Source organism: Myotis lucifugus, unplaced genomic scaffold (assembly GCF_000147115.1).
Source record: "Myotis lucifugus unplaced genomic scaffold, Myoluc2.0 scaffold_5, whole genome shotgun sequence".
Taxonomy (NCBI): Eukaryota; Metazoa; Chordata; class Mammalia; order Chiroptera; family Vespertilionidae; genus Myotis; species Myotis lucifugus.
Window position 1 is genome coordinate 16,980,861 of NW_005871053.1, and position 19,449 is coordinate 17,000,309.

At 37.1% G+C, this 19,449-nt stretch overlaps 1 protein-coding gene across 2 annotated transcripts in view; it reads left to right on the plus strand.

Moving 5' to 3' along the window:
• Positions 1–295: 295 nt before the first annotated feature.
• The window catches only part of KCNH7 (potassium voltage-gated channel subfamily H member 7), a 400,753-nt gene continuing 381,599 nt past the window's right edge, over positions 296–19,449 (plus strand). For both annotated transcript variants that reach the window (XM_023743782.1, XM_014445957.1), the window contains exons 1-2: positions 296–567; positions 2,225–2,455. In XM_023743782.1, coding sequence (XP_023599550.1) covers positions 492–567; positions 2,225–2,455 — 307 coding nt within the window. In that variant the 5' untranslated portion in view covers positions 296–491. The remainder of the gene's footprint in view (positions 568–2,224; positions 2,456–19,449) is intronic.

Consider the following 19,449-nt stretch of genomic DNA (forward strand, 5'->3'; position numbering starts at 1 on the left):
CCCCGCCAGCCTTCCTTTTCTTTCTCCTCTTTCCTGCAACAGCCTCACAAAGTCTTTCCATCCCCCAGGCCATCCTCACAGCTCCGTTTAAGCCCCATTTGCAGCGGGAAATTGGCGCTGTTTTGGGGAAAGAGAAGCCGATCAATTGCCCTTGTGACTCCCCGCCCCCTCCTCCCCACCCCCACCCCCAATCACTCCCTCCTTCCTCCCCTCCCTCCCTCCCCCCGCCGCCTCCCCTCACCCCGCCTCCTTCCCTCTCCCCACCCCCAAACCCTCTCACCCACGGCAGTTTGAGAGGTGAGGGGAAGGGACCGGACTCGAGTGGGGAGAGCGGGTGCCTAGAAGTGGCGCTAATGGGAAGAGATTTCTGCTTTCAAAAGAGGATGCTCTGCCACAAAGAGCGGCTGGCGCGCCGGCCTGGGCTCTAGCGGAGGAGAGATCCCGGGAGAACTCGGAGCCGGGGGAGCGCTCCTCGGCGCACCGGGGTCACCATGCCTGTCCGCAGGGGGCATGTGGCACCGCAAAACACATTTCTGGGCACCATCATACGGAAATTTGAAGGGCAAAGTAAGTTCATTTGTTCTTCTCTCCCCCTCGCTTATGCTGCTTCGATAGTGCATTGGGCGTCCGCCGCTGACAAGCGGAGGGGAAGGCAACTCCGGGCTCTGGCAAGTTAGGAGGCTGTGAACCCAGCCAGGAGGTTCGAATGGCAGCGGGAGTGCTCGCCCTCGGATATTAATTTTGATTTACATGTTAGATTATGGTCTCCATTATAGGAGGCAATTTGATCCTCCTCTCCCACTGCTCCATTATCTGCCTCGCTACTTGATGTCCTACTCTTCTACTATCTTAAAGGGAAAGTGCTAGTGTAACCTGGGTCTGTGTTTTGAAGCTGTTTTAATTGCGGACTTTTTGAAAGTCAGGAGCAGGGCAGACAATACTACTGGAACTAGAGAATGTCAATGGTAGCAGCGATGGAAATGGCCCTGCAAGCTATACCTCACCTTGGTTAATTTGCAAGACTGTGGCTTGACTTTGGATGCTTGCTGGCTGCTAGTTTATAGAAGCTAAACTTTGCATAGAATCAATGTAAATCTATCCCCATGCAGGATAATTTGGAAACAAAATTGACTCGTGCTGATTCCCAATGAAAATAGTTCATTATTCAAAAGAGTATTTCTGTCCCTTAATTATCCCCTTCAATGTGTATCTAGAAATTTAAAAATTGAAGTACACTAAGTAAATCCCACAAAGATGGAATACAGAGAAATTCAGTATTCTCATATGGACTAACTATAATGAATGAATGTTATATAAATATGTTGATTTTAAATCCTATACTTGGTCATTGATATTCCACATTTTCTTAAAACCACATTGACACACATTTATGTTGTACATTTTGCAATTATTTTGGTGATGTCTTTAGTGACATGAGTATATAGTACCTTGTGTATAACATAAACTTGTAAGTCCTATCTGGAAGTGGTAAATATAATATGTGATCAAAAGTAATAAACCATTCGTATAAAAATACCTACTACTACACAAAAATCCATGGTTCTCCCAAAGTAGAAGTGTAAAGGTGTGAACATGATATTTACTGTGTATATGTGTGTAAATATGTTTATCTTCTGGAAAATACGTGTTATGAAAAGTTGAACCTTTGCATTACTGAACTGCTAATTAACGTGAAATACTTTCCTTGTTAATAGTTCTTTTTTTTTTTGACATGGTGTATGTGTAGCATGCCTTACAGGGATAGAGAAAAGCCAAATCCAGGAATAATAACTACTTTGAGAAAGTTGTACTCTAAAGGCCAAGGTGGAAGTGAGAAATCTGACAGCTACAGGATGTTCCACTGTTTTGGCTTTGAAAATATTTACCTTGCATTTAGATGCTATTCTGGAAATATCAATGGGGCAGCTGATTGTTGTTAGAATCCCCGGGGGTTAGAGGGCTGGAGAACTAGGTTAGTTAGGAAATTACATTCTCAAATTTTGAAGAGTAGTCCTTAATACTTTTTTTGTTAAATGGCTTATGACCAGTATTTCATATGTAAGGTTGGTGTTTTTTTTTTTCTCTTCCTTTCAAAAGCCAGGACAGTTAGCAATTTGGGAAGTACCTGCATTTTATATCTCCTCTTATGCAACAAATTATTCCAATGCTTATGAGCATCTTGTGGAAGGGTTTTAAAGGATACCTTACTGTCTTCTTATTGCAGATAAAAAATTTATCATTGCAAATGCCAGAGTGCAGAACTGTGCCATCATCTACTGCAACGATGGGTTCTGTGAGATGACTGGCTTCTCCAGGCCAGATGTCATGCAAAAGCCCTGCACCTGCGACTTTCTCCATGGGCCCGAGACCAAGAGGCATGATATTGCCCAGATTGCACAGGCACTGCTGGGGTCAGAGGAGAGGAAAGTGGAGGTCACCTACTACCACAAAAATGGTAAAGTTTACCTTTTAAGGATTTCTTGTGTTTGATTCCGTTGAAATGAAGTTTTGACAAATGAAAACCAAAAGTTCACATTCAGAGGAACCCCAGACATTCGGGTGCAGATATACTTTGCTTATAGTATTTTAGGCTTCAAAAATATGGATGCTCTCATTCGTGGACTAGTGAGAACAATTTCTTCTTTGAATAAGAGTACCACGTACTCTTCAAAAGTGCAGTAACTTAATGTCGCTGGGGACAGGATGCCACCAATCAGTCTTACTCTCTCCCCTGTCTAAGGAATGATAAAAGGGCCGATGATTTACTGGTTTAATTGATATGCATTTTGTGGGAGAAAAATACAGAGTTTTATTTGCTTGAACTCAAATTCTTTACAAAGCAAAGTCTTGTTGAAAACTATATACGCAACTAAAACTAGTATGTTATAAATGTTTCCTGGCTCTTCAGCTTTATTTGATAGGTAACACACCTCTTTCCGCTTCTGTTCCTTTTCATACAAGATTAAGAATGATATACAGGAACTTCTAAAATTGGTCTAGTAAACCTATGTATATTCAAATAATAAAGACTGTTCATATATTCAAGATTTGCTCTAAAACACAGAATGGAGAAAGGAACTATGATACTGTGGAGCTATTAGTATTCATTTTTACAACTGCAGCAAAACTGGCATCTTCAACTTAAGGTCATACCTCAACTTCAAGGGCACTCCTTCTTTCAGGCTTGCTGAGGGACCATAAATATTTTAGATCTGTAAAAGTTCTCAAAAAATCACATTTATGGATATGCATTCGCTAAATCCATAATATGTATGTATATAAACTCACATGTTATGAATATTCAGATATACCTATTTTAAAGATACACATTTCCACAGGTACACACTTTGGAAATATTTGACAATTTAGGGATAAAAGGGAATAGATTAAATGCATGTTGTAGTTAGTTTTGTTGATATTGCATAATCATGTATTTCTTTTTATTTAATTGATAGAAATTAGTGAGACAGAAGGGTATTTAGTCAGCTTTTTAGTTAACTCAAGTTTTGAAAATGAATACATGAGTGATGTGTTATAGCCTATATCATATCATTACTTGTCATTTAATAAAATACAGAGAACAAATTCTAGCAGGGAAAAGGTTTAACTCTTCCTCTTGTTTTCTCACAATAAAATACTTTATGATAGAAAACTTACAATTGTTAATTACTAGATTTTTATAGCAATTTGAGTCGGTATGTATAACAAAGTATCATTGGAAAAACAGGTTTGTATAATTTTGAATTAATCTGGAATGAAAATACTTATATGATTATCAACCAATACAGAGATAGCTTTTAAAGTTCTTTTCGCTTTACCCAGACTTTTCAATCAGTAATGTTGGCATATTAGAAATGGCCTAATTGCTCTGTTGTCTTGAAAACATTTCTTGGACTGAAGCTTTAACTACCCAAATGCAACTCATCGTGTGTGTGTGTGTGTGTGTGTGTGTGTGTGTACCTGATTTGACTTTTGGAATAATTTGAATGTCTGACTTTTTTTTTCTATCTGAATATTTATCATGATGTTGGCAAAGTCTGCATTGTGGTTACTACAGGTCATGTTGGCCCACATTTGGTTATTTTGTTTCCTGGGACAGTTCAGAAGTTTTTCAACTTAGAGAATTTAAGTATAAAATGAATCTAGACTGTCCAGATTACTTGGAAACTAACTATATATTTTTCAGATAGTACTTTCAAATAGAAGTTGTTTTTATTAATTGGAATAGTGATGTTTTGAAACCTAGCTTAGTTTGTATAATATGAGTGTAAAATAATCTCAAGAACACCTTAAAAACCTTTTTAAAAGCAATTTATCACAAACTTGAATGTTAAAAATTTTATAGTGGAGATGTTCATATTTGACTAATGCAAATCTTATTATTTTAGTGATTTACTTGGTTATATAAGTGAAAACCTCTCTGTTTTGGACAAAGAATGTTTATTTGAAAGTTTGTTTGCTATAGAAGTAATCAACATTCGGTGATGATTTTGATACTGTTGGCTTTATTTATAGATGTGACTCTACAAGGACTTTTAGAGATAATGACAAATATTGCAGTTTTTTTCTTTTATTTATATGGGAAACAAGCATTTTCTTTTCTTTCAAAGAAAAATATTAATTTGAATGACTTTTTAGATTGTAAAGACACAGTCAGAATTATTGACTTTGAATGTAATCAACTTGTGTTTTTGCTACTAGTTCATATACCTTGTGGATAATCTTCAGAATTTATTGATTTTTTTCACATGGCATCCACAAAATCAGAGCTTGAGAATTTCAAATTCTTTGAAAGTCTTGCCTCTTAGAGATCTTTCAGCCACTCTTCTACATTTATAAAAGCAGAAAGGAACAAAATCAGCAACATTTTCATTGGTTTGTTTCTCAAAGTTTCCTTAATTCCTCATTATTGAGATAATTTATTTTTGAGAGGTTCTTGGTGATTGAAGTATATATAGAAACTGCTTTCTTTACTTATTCTTTTAACTTTCATGTTCCACTCCATGGAATATTACTGTAATTTAGCATGTCACAGGAGTATGAATAGTGATGCAATATGCACAACGAGCATATTAACAAAAATTTAAGATATTCTGTTTCCACTTTTCCATTCACTCATATTGGAGTAGCAAAAATATGAGCATGACATTATTTCCAAAAGCTTGTTTTCCAACGTGGCCAGAGGCTTTATACCCCATGATCTGAGCGAGTTCCCACAGGTGAGCTACATGATCACCATTGTGAAGAAACACTTCCCACCCTGCCAGTTCTGGGGGTTTTACTGGGCACAATTGGACTTGCTGTTTACCAGAATATCAATTTTTAAAAGCCTAGTTATTTGGGGAGGAATACTTGACAGCCCTTCCTTTGAGGGTTCTATTTTACAGTTTAAATCATTATTGCATAAATCATTCTTGGCAGCTGTGAAATATTGCTTGAGGTGATAAAGCTATAAATCTTTTGACATAAAACTCTAATTATACAAAACTATAATTATGCTGAAGCTTACATAAGAATAGGTAAATATTTTAGTAGCATAATATATTCACTCTAAAAATACCTTTTCACCTTTTTAAGAATAGTGATTGAGAAAAAGCAAACACTTCCATTATTAATTAGCTTATAGTTTAGAGATGATGTTAAGGTAAAAAAAAAAAAAAACCAGAAGGGTTCTAGTAATTTAGTCATCCCTAGTTTATTGCTGATCTGGTTGGGTGTGTGTCATGGATTAGAGCTAGCTAGTTTAAGTGCTAAACCACTTCAGCCACATTTAGGTAGAAGATTTTTACCTTAAATTATCTAGCAACTCTAACCATTTGGAAAATTGAAATAAATTTCTCCAAGAGAAATGAAGGTCTTAACTCAGTAGGAAAATAGAACTTGAAATCCATTATCTTTAAAGGTCTGGGCATTCCTTTATTTTCCCCATTATGCTTTTAGACATAGTGCAATGGCAGTTTTGTTAACAAATAACAAATATCCCTATCTTTGTGCTGCTTTTTAAGAACTAAAGGATGAGAAGGGGCTGAGGGAAGTCCTTTTCTGATCCAAACTGGGACCAGATCCAGACAGGACACCAGTCATAGTGGGGTCAGTACCAAGTTCCAGGGGCAGCGTTCGATTCAACTCAAGTAAAAAGAGGTGAATCTGCCGTATCTAAGAGTAATTTGGAAAGACCTCTTAGAAAGCATTTTGTTGTGAGTGAAGGTGAGGATACACTGAGGGCCACCTTAGTGGTTCTCAACCTTCCTAACGCTGCGACCCTTTAATACAGTTCCTCATGTTGTGGTGACCCCCAACCATAAAATTATTTTTGTTGCTACTTCATAACTGTAATTTTGCTACTGTTATGAATCGTAACATTAATATCTGATATGCAGGATGTATTTAGGTGACCCCTGTGAAAGGGTCGTTCAACCCCCAAAGGGGTCGCGACCCACATGTTGAGAACCGCTGCCTAAGGTAATGTTGTTGGCACTAGAGGAACAACAGGAGATGCAAAGGAGGATACAAACTGATCCCTGGTTTCAGGATATTTGTATTACAGAGTGACTAGTGTTCATTTCTATGTTCTCCCCAAGATGTTTTTTATTTTTTTATGAAATTGTTTCTAAAGGAAAAAGAGTATATAGACTCTGAATGAAGAGTCTTTTATATAAACGAAGAACAAAATTTAGGGTTAATTACCCCCTTCCTTTATTCCCCCATTCTAACTTGTTTAAGTATATTTTCTATCACCTTTTGTCATTTATAGGTAATAATAACTTATTAAAGAGACAATGTAGTTTAGTTAAAAATTTAATAGCTCAAAAATAAATCTGACAATAGCTTTATATAAGTTATGTAACATGTAAAATACTTAGCTCTCCTCATTCCTGAATTGTGTAAAGATACAGCTGGTAGTTTTTAGAAAAGAAGAGACATATATTTTGTGTGTGAGGAATTCAAACAATAAGAAAAGTTTCCAGGTAATATCTTGCCTAGGGTTTGTTTTGGTGTTCATTTTAACTTTCTGTTTATATTTTTTCATGTTTCATTGAATGAAATATTACTGTAACAACATTACTGTTAATTTTTTATATTCCAAAACTTTATAACATCTTAAAGACTTTAGATATTGTATAAATTTTAAACTTAATCAATTGGATTTGTTGCTAAAAATCAGAATTCTCAAGAATCACTCCTCCTCACAATTTGAAAACTTTCTTTCAGTGCTGTCTTAAGGGAAAACAAAATGTCCTAAAACTGTGGGTGGGCTGTGCTCATCAGCCTCTTTTCACCACTTGCCAGGCCGGCACCATACCTCTAGGCTACTTTGGGGCTACAAAGAAGCCCTTGAGAGATAACTAACTGCTCAGTTATTTTCACACCTGAGGGGCTTGAGAGGTCAGTTTAGGGCTATCTGCATAGGCTAGATTTGTTGGGTGGAACTGGCTTCTCTGGCTTCTATTGGCTTCCAATGCTATTTTAATTTTTTTGCTATAAATAATCACTAAATCATTTACTTGCCATCAGCAGTATGATACTTGAGTCACAGGGAAGCAACAGTTGGAGCCTAACATGTTAAGACATCAACACTCATCTGGCCATCTGAATGTGAAGCCTCAGGATCATTTTCAATTTTTCTCTCTCCCTCTCCTCCCTAAACCCAATTGGTTGGAAATTCCTTGTAATCTTTACCTCTGACATATTTCCCAATGTTACCCCCGCTTCTCCAGCACTGCCAAGTACTCTAGTTGAAACTCTCCTAATCCTTCTTCTGGAGCATTGAGTATTGAAGTCTCCCTCCCTCTCCAATCCATTTCCCACAGTGCCATCAGAGAGCTATTTCTGAAATGAGAATTACATACCCTGATGATTTATTGGAGCTAAGCATCATTGTAAATGAATGTCATGTATGCAATAATTGTTATGACAATACCATAAGGTATATACTCTTATTATCCCCAATTTATAAGAAGAACACTGAGACCCAGAGGGATGGAGTAATTTCCAAATCACACACAGTTCATCAAGTGGTGAAGCCTGACCCATATTTGCTGCTTATATTAGCTTGACTTAAAAATCTATCTTAGCCCTGGCCGGTGTGGCTCACTCAGTTGATTGGAGCATCATCCCGAGCATCAGATGTTTCGGGTTCCATTCCTGGTCAGGGTACATACCTGGGTTGTGGGTTCGATTTCTGATTAGGGTATCTACAGGAGACAACAGATCAATGTTTCTCTTTTACATCAATGTTCTTCTCTCTCGCTCGCTTGCTCCCTCTAAAAATCAATGAATATGTCCTCGGGTGGGGATAAAAAAAATCGATCTTAATTCATTAAAACTCTCAGGATAATGTTTTAGACAGTTTACTAGGATGCGTGGTGACCTTCACTTGAATTCCAAGTTGAATTCACTTGGATTTCAAGTAGGGTATGTTTAGAGGAATCAGCTTTGGGAATAGCTAGGTGAACTTCATGACTAAGTTTACCTTCTTGGTGCCTCAGTTGTCTTTTCTGATCTTTATTAGGAGAATAACATCTACCTTGTTAGGCTGAGTGAATATATTGTGTACAATAAAGTACATAGCATTATTTATGGCATGGTTGCTAGACCATAATATGTGCACAATAAATATCAGTTAGTTAAATATCTTCCCAATTACATTTCTCCTAAAAATCTTATGCTCTGGTAATGCTTGACTGCTCAGATTCTCAAATAAGCCATCTTTCCTTACCCTCCAGAAGTTTTCCTAATGATCAGTACAAAGAGTCTCTGAATGGATTGCTCTTCCTTCAGTTTCTCACCCTAAAGAAACATCATCAATCTTCCAAAAACAGATCCAAAGACTTCCATATGAAGTCTTCCCTGATGCCCCCACTGCCTGCTCCCGAACATTAATTGACATAACCTCTGTGTCTCTTTAACACTGGTTCTCAACCCCAGTGTAGCACCTGGAGTGTGCTACATGTCATTACATCTTATTGCAGTTAACATCATCTGTTGTGTTGTTGTTTTTTTAGTTTATTCAGAAAAAATACCAAGTCTTATTAATCTCTGTCTCCAGAATATGTGCAAGATAACCTGCTATGAAGTATGAGTTCAATTAGCATTCACACAAAGAATAAACAGAGGATGAGAAATGGCATGGCAGAGTTGAAAAAAATAAGAAAGCAGTTGAGATCAGGAGATTCTGAGGAAAGGGAGTTACATGGAAAGTGTGATGTTTTGGTTTTTCTTACTTTCTTAACACTTCTAAAATGTTCTTAAGAATAATTTTCACCTTAATTTTTATTAATGGACATATGTCTTTGCTTAGTAAGCTAAGGTCTTAAATCATTTTTATAGCTTATACTTTGCAAATAGCTAGAAAAATATTTAGAAAAGAGTTAAAGAGAAGCCCTGGCCCGGTTTGGCTCAGTGGATGGAGTGTCGGCCTGTGGACTGAAGGGTCCCGGGTTCGATTCCAGTCAAGGGCATGTACCTTGGTTGCGGGCACATCCCCAGTGGGGAGTGTGCAAGAGGCAGCTGATCAATGTTTCTCTCTCATCGATGTTTCTAGCTCTCTATCCCTCTCCCTTCCTCTCTGTAAAAAAATCAATAAAATATATTTTAAAAAAACTTTTAAAAAAAAGAGTTAGAGAGAATCTATTAACCAGAATCCATTAACCAGTTCCCAAGTGTCACTCATTCACCACCAAATTAAAATGACTCACTAGTGTCTCCAACAATATCTATGTATTAGCTAAACTTAAAGTTTTATTCTGGTCTTTTCTGAATTGAGTTCATTGCTGTTTGACATCTACTTACTGTACAAGGTACACAGTATTGACATTCTATATCTAGTACAGGATTTTCTTAAAAATCCTTAATTGACAATGAAGCTGACCATAGGGTCAATCAATAATGAGAGTGTTGAATCTAAAATTATTATTGTCAAAGGAATGTTTTCTTTCTATATATATGATGTTGTCTGCATTTAGCAAAAGTACTGAACTACCAGGAAACAATAGAATCAGGCAGCAGTAGGACATTAATCACCATAGAGGAAATTTGTCCTATTACTGAACAATTAAGAAGGTCAAATTGCCATTTGTCACAGGTGGGTTATGAGAAAATTGAGTACCAGGCTCCTATCACTGTAACTGAACATTTTATATCTTCCACTTGTTTTTTTAATTTATATGAAATATCTAACTAAGAAAATAAAAGTAGTCTTTCTGTGGACAGCTCATCTTCTGGCTGAGGCAACTCTTGTGCCCTTTTCTCACTTAGAGTAGGTTTGCATATGTACAAATTCTCCTTGTGACTGTTTTGTGATTGCCTCACTCTACTTTTTACTTAAAAAAATGGGCAGAACAAGCATTGGGGGGTACTTAGAGGGTAGGAGTTGGAAAGAAAGAGAACTGTGGGTGCATTTCCGCCTTTAGTTGGCTCAGTTTGTAAAATGATCTCAAATTAGACTGTGCTAGGTGGGGCCTGGCAAGGCTGCCCAGCCACACGGCTTTTGTTTGCCCGCTTTTTCCTCCAGGATGACCAGTTAGAAGACATGGTTACAGCAGGTGGATTCTCACCATTGTTTTTTGTCATTGTTGTTTCCTTTCCTGTTTTTCCCCCTTCTTTCCTAAGGCACATAAGGAGTGTTTCTATTTGTTGTTCTTTGTTTTGATAGGATATTAATTCTTGCATGTTGTTTGAAATGTTGGTTTTGAGAAACATACAGTAACTGCATGGGTTTAAGGCAACTTAGAATGGCTGTGACTTCTCATACTGATTATTGATCTCTATGCTCAAAACACCCTTCTTAATTCTATTCAGTCAAATCTGTATTAATGACCCAAGATGATGGACATGATGACAAAAATTAAAGTAAAAATTAGTGATATTTCTACAAACAATTTCTCAAATATAAAGTAAAGAACATCTAACACAAACTAAGATATTTACATATTTAAAATAATAAAAAAATATTTGTGATATAAAAGACCACATATCGAAATCATATTCAATATGTGAGGTCTTTGAATGTACTAATTAAGATCACATCAATTCAAGAAAATTAATGTTAGAGTTATGCAACATTATATGTTATGTGAATTATTTTGAATTAAATTCCCATTTACTTATCTTAGCAAAATTAGTAAAAATTTCTTTTATTTTTGCTAAAAATTTCTATATACACCATCCATTTTTTTAATAATGTTAATCAATTGATCTTTAGCTATACATTTTTTAGATCAATACACATAGATGTGCTCTACAGGGTGTATTTCATGGACCATACCCCTCTACCCAATTTATATCTTCTCCCAAAGTACCAATGTTAACTGAGTTCTAAGTCTGTGACTACCTCTTTGCATGCTACTTTATCTGATTTTTAATGACAGATTTGGGGGTAGCTATCCAATTTTACAAATTAAATTGAAGTCCAGAGAAGTTAAGTAAAGTACTGATGATCACAGAGCAAAATGGAGATGCGGTTTAAAATCTAGATTTGTCTATGTTTGCAAACCTTAAGGTCTCTAATGATACACTTTTTATAAAAAATATTTTTATTGTCCTGACTCGTGGTTAGAGCATAGAGTTGTGAGTTTGAAGATTCACATGTTCGATTCCAGGTCAAAGGCATGTACCTTGGTTGCAGGTTCACTCCCTGGACCCAGCCAGGACACTTGCAGGAGGCAACCAATCAAGGTATCTCTCTCTTATCAATGTTTCTCTCTTCCCCTCCCTCCCTTCTACTCTCTCTCAATGGAAAAAATATCATCAAGGGAGGATTAACAAAAAAACCAAAACATAAAAGTATTTTTATTGATTTTTAGAGAGAGAAGGGAAAGGGAGAGAGAGAAACATCAATGTGAGAGGGAAACATCAGTCGGCTGCCTCCTGCACATCCCTACTGGGGATCCAGGCTGTAACCCTGGCATGTGCCCTAACCAAGAATTGAACTGGCAAGCTTTCAGTGCACAGGACAATGCCCATCCAACTAAGCAACACTGGCCAGGGCAATAATACTCTTTTAAAATCTCATCCTACCATCCTTTATGTTCTAATTCTAGCTCTTAATCCTAGATTTATTGGATTATACGAGGTATGAATGTGATTAATTTAATTCACATCTAAGGGTAAATGAAGTGAACTTTATCTAGGTATTTTGTATTTTAAACAGAATGTATCATTCAAAATGAATCTATATTACAGGGTGTTTGATTTCAGTAGAGTGAAAATAGCTAGCATATGCCTGTAATCTTTACATAATTATTAATTGCACTCTTTTTTTAATCCTTAAAAATGTCCCCATTTTGGACTGTAAATTACATGGTCAATTTATAGTAGGGGGATATTTTTAGTAAAGGGCCTCTCGGCTGCTATTTGTGTCATCATTATCCAGGAAGTCCAGAAGAAAATTCATATAGTAGAGTGATTCAGCAGCAGAAGCTCTACTGTATTCTTATCCTCTCCTTTTCCCACAAATGAGTTTTATTATATGGGAATAATATTTAAATGGGACATCATAAATTTATTGGTGTGATGAGTCTGATTTGTTTAAAACCCCTCCTGTTTTCTTCATCTAAGGCCCAATGTCAGACTCAGTTCTTGCTGCATACCCTCTGATCTGTATCTCTGAGCTCCTCCCAGAGGCCACCATCCTCTCCTTTGCTTGGTCTTCCCTAAATCCCTCAGGCATCCTTATTTGAATTTCCTAACATTTTTTCCTTGTCTGTATTAGAACACTTATGAAATTCTCTTGTAATAATTTGTTTCTATGTCTTTTTCTTCCATTTAATGTTGAACTCTTTAAAGGCACTTATATTAAAAAAAAAGAGGAAATGTAAGGAAAGCAAAAAATAAATTTAGAAGAACCCAGGATAATACCTGTTTAGCAATGAAAATATCAGGTGGCAAGTTTTAGAGTCTTGTCCATTCATTCATTCATTCATTCTCCTTTGCCTATCATTTTGCTTAATATGAGAATTGAAAAATTAACAAGTTATGTTGTTTATTAATTTAATAACTTAATAACTTGCTGCCATGTGGTTTATATATTATATAAATTTATTCTAATACTTAATAACCTGTGACTCTTTCTAAAGAGACACAACAACTAATTGTTCTTATTCAGTTAGACTAGAAGGAGTGAGGTGAATGTTCAGGACAATCCAGATAGATCCTTAATACCTACACAGTCAGCTGATTCTGATGGAATATCCACAGATCAATAAAATAAAGATTATGTCTACATGTTCTTACAATAATACATGCAAGTTTACTAGACATTGTAACCTTCCCTGAAAATCCTCAGTTGAATACACATGATAAAATACTTATAAAACCTTACAATTATTCTGAAGTCTTTTTCTGGTGTCTCCACACACTAAAAACAACCTCACACACTGGCTTCCCATCACATTTCATTATTTTTCCCAAGCCCAGAGTCATGGGTTGAGATTGTAAAGTCTGTATGATATCAGCAGACACTTCATCAGTCACATACTGATACAGGATTTCACCAACTCCTCAAGAACTTCATATCTTTACTCTCTCATAGTGATTTTAACTCCAATGTAAAAAAATTAGAGAATACAAGAACACATTTTAAAGAAGACCTATAATCTTGAACCTAAGAGATAGCCACTGTCAAAATGATAGCATGTATTCTGTCTATAATTTTCCTACACAAATACACACACATACACACACACACACAGTTATTTTTTACAATACCAGAATAGCACTAGATATACTAAACTGTAGCCAGTTTTCTCACTGAGAAATTCATCATGAACATGTTAAATGATTTGATCATATTTAACACATGGAAAGTCTGAAAATTATTTTAATACTCACAAGGTATGGAATTAAAGCAGTGGTTCTCAACCTTCCTAATGCCATGACCCTTTAATACAGTTCCTCATGTTGTGGTGACCCCCAACCAAAAAATTATTTTCATTGCTACTTCATAACTGTAATTTTGCTACTGTTATGAATCGTAATGTAAATATCTGATATGCAGGATGTATTTTCATTGTTGCAAATTGAACATAATTAAAGCATAGTGATTCATCACAAAAACAATATGTAATTATATATGTGTTTTCCAACCCCCAAAGGGGTCGCGACCCATAGGTTGAGAACCACTGCATTAAAGGAAGTAAAATATTACCAATACCTTATTATTGAACACTTTATTGTTTTCAAGTTTTTGCAGTTGTGAAAACATGTATATCCCTCTTGCACACCTTCACTAATTTTTTCCTTAGTGGATACTCCTAGGTGTATAACTGCTGGGTAAAATAATTTGTGTGCCTTAAAAACCTTTGTTACCTGTTGTCCAATAAAACTTCAAAAGCAAGTTCACATAATTGCATATTTACTGTTTATAGTAAAACTTAGCATTGTTTTTCATATTTCTTGACCCTATAAAAATAGTATTGTTTTGTCTGATTATTGAAATTAACCCACAGTCTTCTGAAAAATACATGTAGAAAATATATAAGGCGACTTATTTTCTTATTTAAAGATTACAATGCTTTGAATTGCCAAAACTAGGGAAGGATGGGAATCTCTCAAATAGCTGATTGTCTGGACTGGATGCCCCAGCCCATGTCAGGGTCACTCTTCGAAAAACTGCTCTTTACATTGGCATTTCATTTCAGTAATTTGCTGGCAGTTTTTTAAGCCTCAGATTCAGAAACTAGTACTGATTTTTGACTACTTAGCAGCATTCTGTGAACTTTTTTTCTTTCTATTTGGAGTAAGTTGGATCTTAAGTTATTTTCAGTATTTCTTATTATCTATGCAGACTATAATGAAAATCTTGATTAGTGAAAATAATTTTCACTTGGTTGTTTGCATCTGAATATATATATATGTTTACACACACACACACACACACACACACACACACACACACACATCTATATATATATAAAAGCCTAAGTGACCATACGGCTGTTCAACTGTTCGACCGGTAGCTATGACGTGCAATGACCACTAGGGGGCAGACACTCTGACTGGTAGCTATGATGCGCACTGACCACCAGGGGGCAGATGCTCAACGTAGGAGCTGCCAGCTGCAGTGACTTGGCAGCTGTGGTTCTCGAGTGATGCACCTGGAACCAGAGAGGAGGGAGCCTGATTCCAGGGTGTGTCACCCAAAAACTGCCCTCTTGCAATCTGGGACCCCTCGGGGGATGTTGGAGAGCCGGTTTCAGCCCGATCCTTGCAGGCCAGGCCGAGGGACCCCACTTATGCATGAATCTGTGCACCGGGCCTCTAGTATATACATAAACATAAATATTTTTATATTTTTATTGTTTTGCTTAGATTCAAAGTGACAAACATGAAAGGTAATAAACTCATAAAAAATAAACATTCACCTAGAAGACCATGTAACAGAAATGAAATGTACTTATAAAGTATGAATGACATCAAATGCTCAAAATCACAAAATAATTATGAGGAAATATGTGACAGAAACTCATCATAGTATTAGATACACGATTAACTTTATCCCAATACTAGAGGCCCGGTGCATGAAATTTGTGCATGGGTGTGAGGGGGTGTTCCTCAGCCCGGCCTGCGCCCTCTCGCAGTCCGGGACTCCTCGGGGGATGTCCATTCCCTGGGGATTGGACATAAGCCAGCAGTCAGACATCCCTCTTGCAGTCCGGGGCTCTCGCAGTCCGGGATCCCTTGCTCCTTACCGCCCGCCTGCAGCAGAGGTGAGAAAGGCTCCCCACCACCGCTGCTGCGTTTGCCAGCCCTGAGCCCAGAAGGCAGATCCTGCATTGAGCATCTGCCCCCTGGTGGTCAGTGCGTGTCATAGTGATCGGTCGTTCCACTGTTCCGTTGATTTGCATATTAGGGTTTTATTATCTATAATAATAAAAGCATAACATGATTAGACCAGACAGCGGAACAACCTTCCAGACGTCCTTCTAGACGAAGCCGCTGCAGTGGGGGCTGAGGCAGAGGTGGTTAGGGGTGATCAGGCAGGCAGGCAAGCAGTTGGGGGCATCAGGCTGGCAGGCAGAGTGGTTAGAGGTGATCAGGCAGGCAGGCAGAGTGCTTAGGGGCAATCAGGCAGGTAGGCAGAGGGGTTAGGGGTGACCAGGCAGGCAGGCAGAGTGGTTAGGGGTGATGAGGCATAAGGCAGGTGAGCGGTTAGGAGTCAGCGGTCCCAGATTGCGAGAGGGATGTCAGACTGCCTGTGGGATCGCGCCTAAACTGGCAGTCGGACATCCCCTGAGGGGTCCTGGATTGTGAGAGGGTGCAGGCCAGGCTGAGGGACACCCCCACCCCTACCGTGCACAAATTTTGTGCACTGGGTCTCTTGTATAGGATAATATCACTGAAATGAGTGTAGGGATATATCATTCCTTCCTACGCTACCTTACTTAACCAAGACATGCAGAACACAGGTAATCTGATCTTTCTAGCTGTAACTCAATTCTCATGTCTTTCCTCCAGGTGTTCTTTATAATGAATGTCACTTAACCAAGGCTCAGTAGGATTTATGAATTCCCAGATTGCTGTTCTCAGAATTTGTTCCCCAAATGAAGGACTACACAAAAATGCCTCTAATGATGTACAACCTCATCTGTCCTGTTAATGGGCTTCTAGTCAGTTCTCCAAAATTGCAGGACATTTCTTTGCAGTTCATGTTTCTAGAGGGAGCAGGTGTCCTACTGAAATTTCATACCCACCAACATTGATTATTTTAAGTATATTCACAACAATGTGAGTGTAGTGTGAGTTATACAACATTTTGTTTCCGTTATTGACCTCCTAGAGGATTCTAATAACTTCGATGATGAATTTCCCTCTGGAGAATTCTTCATTTAAAAGAGTTATGCTCGTCCTTTTTTATTAATCTAAACTTTTTGAAAATGTGAGGGATAATAATTATGTTCTTGAAATCTTTACAAGTAAGAGATTTAGAATATCATTCTTAATTTTTCTTCAATTAAGAAAATAAAGTTAAGTGTCTGGTTGAGCTAGAGCTCAGCTACAGAAATGAAAATTAATCTCAAATGTAAAAGAATAGGCAAGAGCAATTTTACAAATACTTCTTACATGGCATTTGAAAAATTATTAGTAACATTAATTAATTAGAAGAGAAGGCTTAGAAACTTTAATTAGAATATCTGAGGTTACAAAACTTGAAAATTAAAATATAAAACATGCAGATGAAGCCTGAGCTTTTAGCTACTTTAGCTGCATGTTAGAATACTTGGAAAACACAAACAAAATAAATCCCAGGCATATTATTTTCATTCCAGCAGAAGTGATACGTGCTAACTTCTATTAAAGATTCTAAGAACTATGGGACAAAAATACAGAAAACTTTAAAAAATGATGGACATCATAATATAACCAGGTAGGACCTCCTTGCTCAATCTAATTGATGCAGAATTAACCTCTCACCCACCCCCACATCTAATTTAAGCATAACTGACATGAAAAATCAGACATTGGAATGGTGTTCTTTCTGTTTATTTTATTTTATTTACATTGGTATTTTGCTAAAAGAGCTCCAAGTCTGGGCTTATTGAATTACCTTTCTGTGGCAACTTATATGTTATTCTGGGATGAATTAAATAGAGTGAGATTTGAGCACTTTAAATAATATAATAATAACGGTCATTTATTGAATACATACGATATGCTAGTACTCCTCCGAAATCTAATTTTTCCCCAATCTTCACATCATTCTGTGAAGTAGGTATTTGATTGTTTCCATTTTGAGGATTGAAAAGATGAAGTCAATAACCTTTAGAAGGCTGCCCAATTAGTATATATATAACAAAGCTGTGGTTTAAGTGCAGTTTGTCTTCTTTCTGAGCCTATGCTCTCAGAACCCTGCTCTACCGCCTGGCACTCCTGTCCATGTGGTGTCTCTGACACACACAGTGTACACGTATGGAGAGCCAGGTCCCATCTTAACAGAAAACTGAATTGTTTCTGGATTTTAAGCATTTAAATGTTTTAAATTTGGAGGCGTCAAATCTTCTTCTCTTTTAAAAATTATTTTACTTTATTTTTTCCATCAGTATTTATCCCCTCTATACCCTCTTCCACCTCCAACCACCCCTTCCCCCTATCACCATACTATTGTTCATGTCCATGAGTTCTCTCTCTTGTTTTTCATTTTTGCTCAATCCTTTCCCCCTCAACATCTCCACCAGAGCTGTCTGCCTGCTTTATATCTATGAATCTGCCTCTATTTTGCTTGATAGTTCAACTTGTTCATTAAATTAAAATCCACATATGAGTGAAATCATATGGTACTTGTGTTTCTCTGCCTGGTTTATTTCACTTAGGGTAATGTTCTCCAGGTCTACCCATGCTGTCACAAAGGGTAAATTTTTCTTCCTTTTCACATAAGAGTAGTATTCCATTATGTAAATGTACCACAGCCTTTTTATCCACTCATCTACTGATGGGTACTTGGGGAACTGCCTTATGACCCAGTGATCCCGTTACTTAGAATTTACCCAAAGAAACTTGAAACACGAATTCGAAAGAATATATGCACGCCTATGTTCATGGCAGCATTATTTAGGATAGCCAAGATTTGGAAGTGAGTCTTCTTCTCTTAAATGCAATTAGACAAACAGGTGCCTCTGGTGTTTTAAAAATAACTTAAATTCACCTATGTTATCTCAGTGCCTTGCAAAAAGGAGCTGTTCAAAAAACAGCTTCTTAAAAGAAATGAATGAATTCAAAATATAAGGCAAAGTCTGATCTGTCAGTTACTTCTTCAAGAAAGTGGAAGTCATCGCTTCCTATTTGGAAGGAATGATTAAGTGGGAGCACCACCCAGTGGCAAAGACCACGGGCTCCGGAGTTAGGTTGCCTGGGTCTAAATCTGTGTGATCTTCTGCAAGCCACCCACCCAGCTGCCCTGTGCTCAGCTTCATCATCAGTGAAATGGAGACCGTGACGATAATTGAATCTACCTTATAGGTTTAACAAGCACTAGGTGTGTCTCTGTTTGTGGAAGCACTTATAACAGCACCTAGTACCCAGTGAGTATTAACAAATAAAAAATGTGAAAAGGATTTTGGTTAAAAATAATAAGTCAAAGTGCTCCCTGAGCGTTGTGCTCAAAAGGAAATTTGGAGCTGCATGTGTGACAGTGAAAAATGTGTATATACTTTCTGACATCACTAGGTAAAAGAATAAATTCACAGTATGTCCTGAAAATTTCAAATGTGAAATCACAGAGGCTTTGACTCATAGATTATGATCTTAATCAAATTCTGTACAATTTAATTTATTTTTTTTAGATCTATTTTGAAATGCTGCAACTTCTTTTAGGTATGGTTGTCCTGAAAATATCAACATCCTGGGTAAATTGAACTTTTACAATATTTCTTTACACGGCTATCTTTTAGCTACATTGTGAGCAATTCCATAATAGTATCCAAAAAACCAGTGTGTTTTGAAAGTCTCAAGTCA